The sequence below is a fragment of the Octopus bimaculoides genome, chromosome 1, assembly GCF_001194135.2.
Source record: "Octopus bimaculoides isolate UCB-OBI-ISO-001 chromosome 1, ASM119413v2, whole genome shotgun sequence".
NCBI lineage: Eukaryota > Metazoa > Mollusca > Cephalopoda > Octopoda > Octopodidae > Octopus > Octopus bimaculoides.
In genome coordinates, this window is record NC_068981.1 from 18,392,960 (window position 1) to 18,395,942 (window position 2,983).

The window sequence follows — 2,983 nt, forward strand, 5'->3', positions numbered from 1 at the left end:
ATAAGTACTAGGCTTACAAAGAATAAGTCTTGGGGTCGATTTGTTCAACTAAAGGCGGTGCTCCAGCATGGCCGCAGTCAAATGACTGAAACAAATAAAAGAATTGTATGTGGAAAGACCTTTGCTGCAGAAATTAATTGAAATTGCCTGGGAGTATTATTTTACCAACAAAAAAATCCTTAATTTTAAACTCATTCATATATCAGTGATCCCCTTGACAGTTTAATTTAAACATTCCTTAATCATTTTGTGACCACATTTTAAATGAAATACACTGTTTGAAATAATTTCAAAAACAACAAAGAATTCAGTAAGATTTAAAAAAAAATAATTAACTTTTCCATTTATTGGTGTTTGTTGTCAAGAGACCTATGGTCGAAGCCATTCCATCTGTGAACATCCCTAAATTAATCAATGTATCCTTTATTTACTTTATTTACAATCATGAGTGCAATACCTTAGAGTTTAGGGTATGGCACTCATGATTGTAAGATCGTGGGTTCAATTCCCAGATTGGGTACTGCTTTGTGTTTTTGAGCAAAACACTTCATTTCACATTGCCCTCGTCCACTCACCTGTAAATAAGTTCAAGCAATAACTAGGAAGTTAACTCTTTGATGGACTAGCATCCTGTTCAGTCGGGTGTGAAGTAACTTCAGTCAATTATATGCCATGAAAACTGAGTTAAGCCTTGGCTTTATGGGTCCCAGTGATCAGAAAAAACAGAAGTAGAAGGATGTGTTGTGAGGGAGATTTCATTGCCAGTCATTTCTAGCAGGTTGAATGATTGCATAGAAGTTGTCTTATTGGTTTATTAAGTCAGTGTATGCAACTGCACAAAAGGTTTCTGTATAAAATTATGATGCAAGATTTTCATTTAAATATAAGGAGTGGCTGTGTGGTAAGTAGCTTGCTTACCAACCACATGGTTCTGGGTTCAGTCCCACAGCATGGCACCTTGGGCAAGTGTCTTCTACAATAACCTCGGGCCGATCAAAGCCTTGTCAGTGGATTTGGTAGACAGAAACTGAAAGAAGCCCGTTGTATATATGTATGTATGTGTGTGTGTGTGTGTATATATGTTAGTGTGTCTGTGTTTGTCCCCCCAACATCGCTTGACAACCGATGCTGGTCTGTTAATGTTCCCGTAACTTAGCAGTTCGGCAAAAGAGAATGATAGAATAAGTACTAGGCTTACAAAGAATAAGTCCTGGGGTCGATTTGCTCGACTAAAAGGGTGGTGCTCCAGCATGGCCGCAGTCAAATGACTGAAACAAGTAAAAGAGTAAAAGAGAGAGTAAAAAAGTATAGATGTAAGCATGGTTGTGTGGTTAAGGAGTTTCCTTCCGGACTATGTGGTTTCAGGTTCAGTCCCACTGCATGGCACTTCAAGCAAATGTCTTCTATTATAGCTATAGGCCAACTAAGGTCTTATGAGTGGATTTGGGAGATGGAAACTGATTGAAGCCAGTTGTGTGTGTGTGTGTGTGTGCATGCGCGTGCGCATATGTGTGTGTGTGTGCGTGCGCGTGCACATATGTGTGTGTGTGTGTGTGTTTGTATGTGTGTGTGCATGTCGCTGTGTGAATGCTTGTATCTCTTTGTCTTGATACTGCTTGATAGTTGTTAATGAATATTATTCAATTCTAATATTCTGCGGGAATGTGTCTGGCCATGGAGAAATATTACCTTGCTTGGAAACAGGTAAGGGTTGGTGACGGGAAAAGCATCCAGCTGTAGAAAATCTGCTTCAATAAACTCCATCTGACCCATAGAAGCATGTAAAAGTGGACAGTCAAATGATGATGATAAATATTCTGATACAATTTCTGAATCACAGAACAAGCGATGGTCTCATGGGTTGGTGGTTTGGAATCATAGCAGGGCATTAATGTCAAATCATAAAAACTTTTGTTTAATTGTGAAGGCATTGTTGTTTTCTATTCTGATTTTGTTGCTTTTCCTTTATCTATTCTGTTGTATAACCATAGAACTGTTTCTTTTTCCCATTCTACACAGCAACTTCCTGATTATTACCAGATACTGTATCGGGTAAGTAAAATTAATTCATCTTTTCTAATTCTTTAGTATTTTTATTCTTTGCAGTGAAGGCCAGTTGGTCCCTCCTACGTTCAAATGCATGTATATATAGAGTCTACGCTACATATAACCCCACACCAATCAGAGACAAAATAGATGATAAAAGAAAAATATATACCGTAAATCCTCGAGTATAACCCGCACTTTTTTCCCAAAATTTAAAGGTCAAAATTTCTAGTGCGTACTATATACGAGGTTAAAAATGAAAAATATTTTCTAAGCAAAATTTTTTAAGTGATAAATATGTAAAGGCAATTTACTTAATATTTATTTTTCACTGACGTTATTACTGTTATTTCTTAATTTTCTGCAAATGCACAAAAAAGCTACATGTTTGCATTATGTTATATATACAATAATAATAAAGGACGTTACCATATATACGTTTACAAACCAAGGACGTTATATAGACCTCCTTGACTCAAGTTAGAGAAGGGGTGTGTATTATACACAAGGTTTACGTTTTTCAGAGGTACAGCCCCCTAAAAATCCCCTGTGTATTATACTCAAGGGAGGATTATACTCGAGGATTTATGGTATGTAGTGAAGAGATGAAATTAGAGAGAACAGTTGGTCATTAAAGTAGAATGAAAGCTGGCACTGAACTATGGAAAGGAATGCGTGTTCTAAGTCAGGGTTACCAATTTGTAGGCAACCGTGCAATAGTAGTGTCTTTAGTAGTCAGAGTGCTGGAATCATGATCGTAAGATTGTGGTTTCAATTCCTTGACCCGGTGGTGCATTGTGTTTTTGAGCAAAGCACTTCATTTTCTGCTTTTCTGGTCCTCTCAGTTGTCAAAAATGAGTAATCCTGTGACACACTGGCATCCATCCTGGGTGAGTGGGGGGGGGGGTATATACATCAGAGAGTCCGAGCAACCGGC

The 2,983-nt window shown here is 37.7% G+C and overlaps 1 protein-coding gene across 1 annotated transcript in view; it reads left to right on the top strand.

Annotated features, from left to right (window-relative positions):
- LOC106867686 (protein unc-13 homolog D) overlaps positions 1 to 2,983 on the top strand; it is a 162,546-nt gene that overhangs the window by 107,623 nt on the left and 51,940 nt on the right. Inside the window, exon 9 of the mRNA XM_014912629.2 lies at positions 2,020 to 2,052. Within this exon, the coding sequence (XP_014768115.2) occupies positions 2,020 to 2,052 (33 nt within the window). The remainder of the gene's footprint in view (positions 1 to 2,019; positions 2,053 to 2,983) is intronic.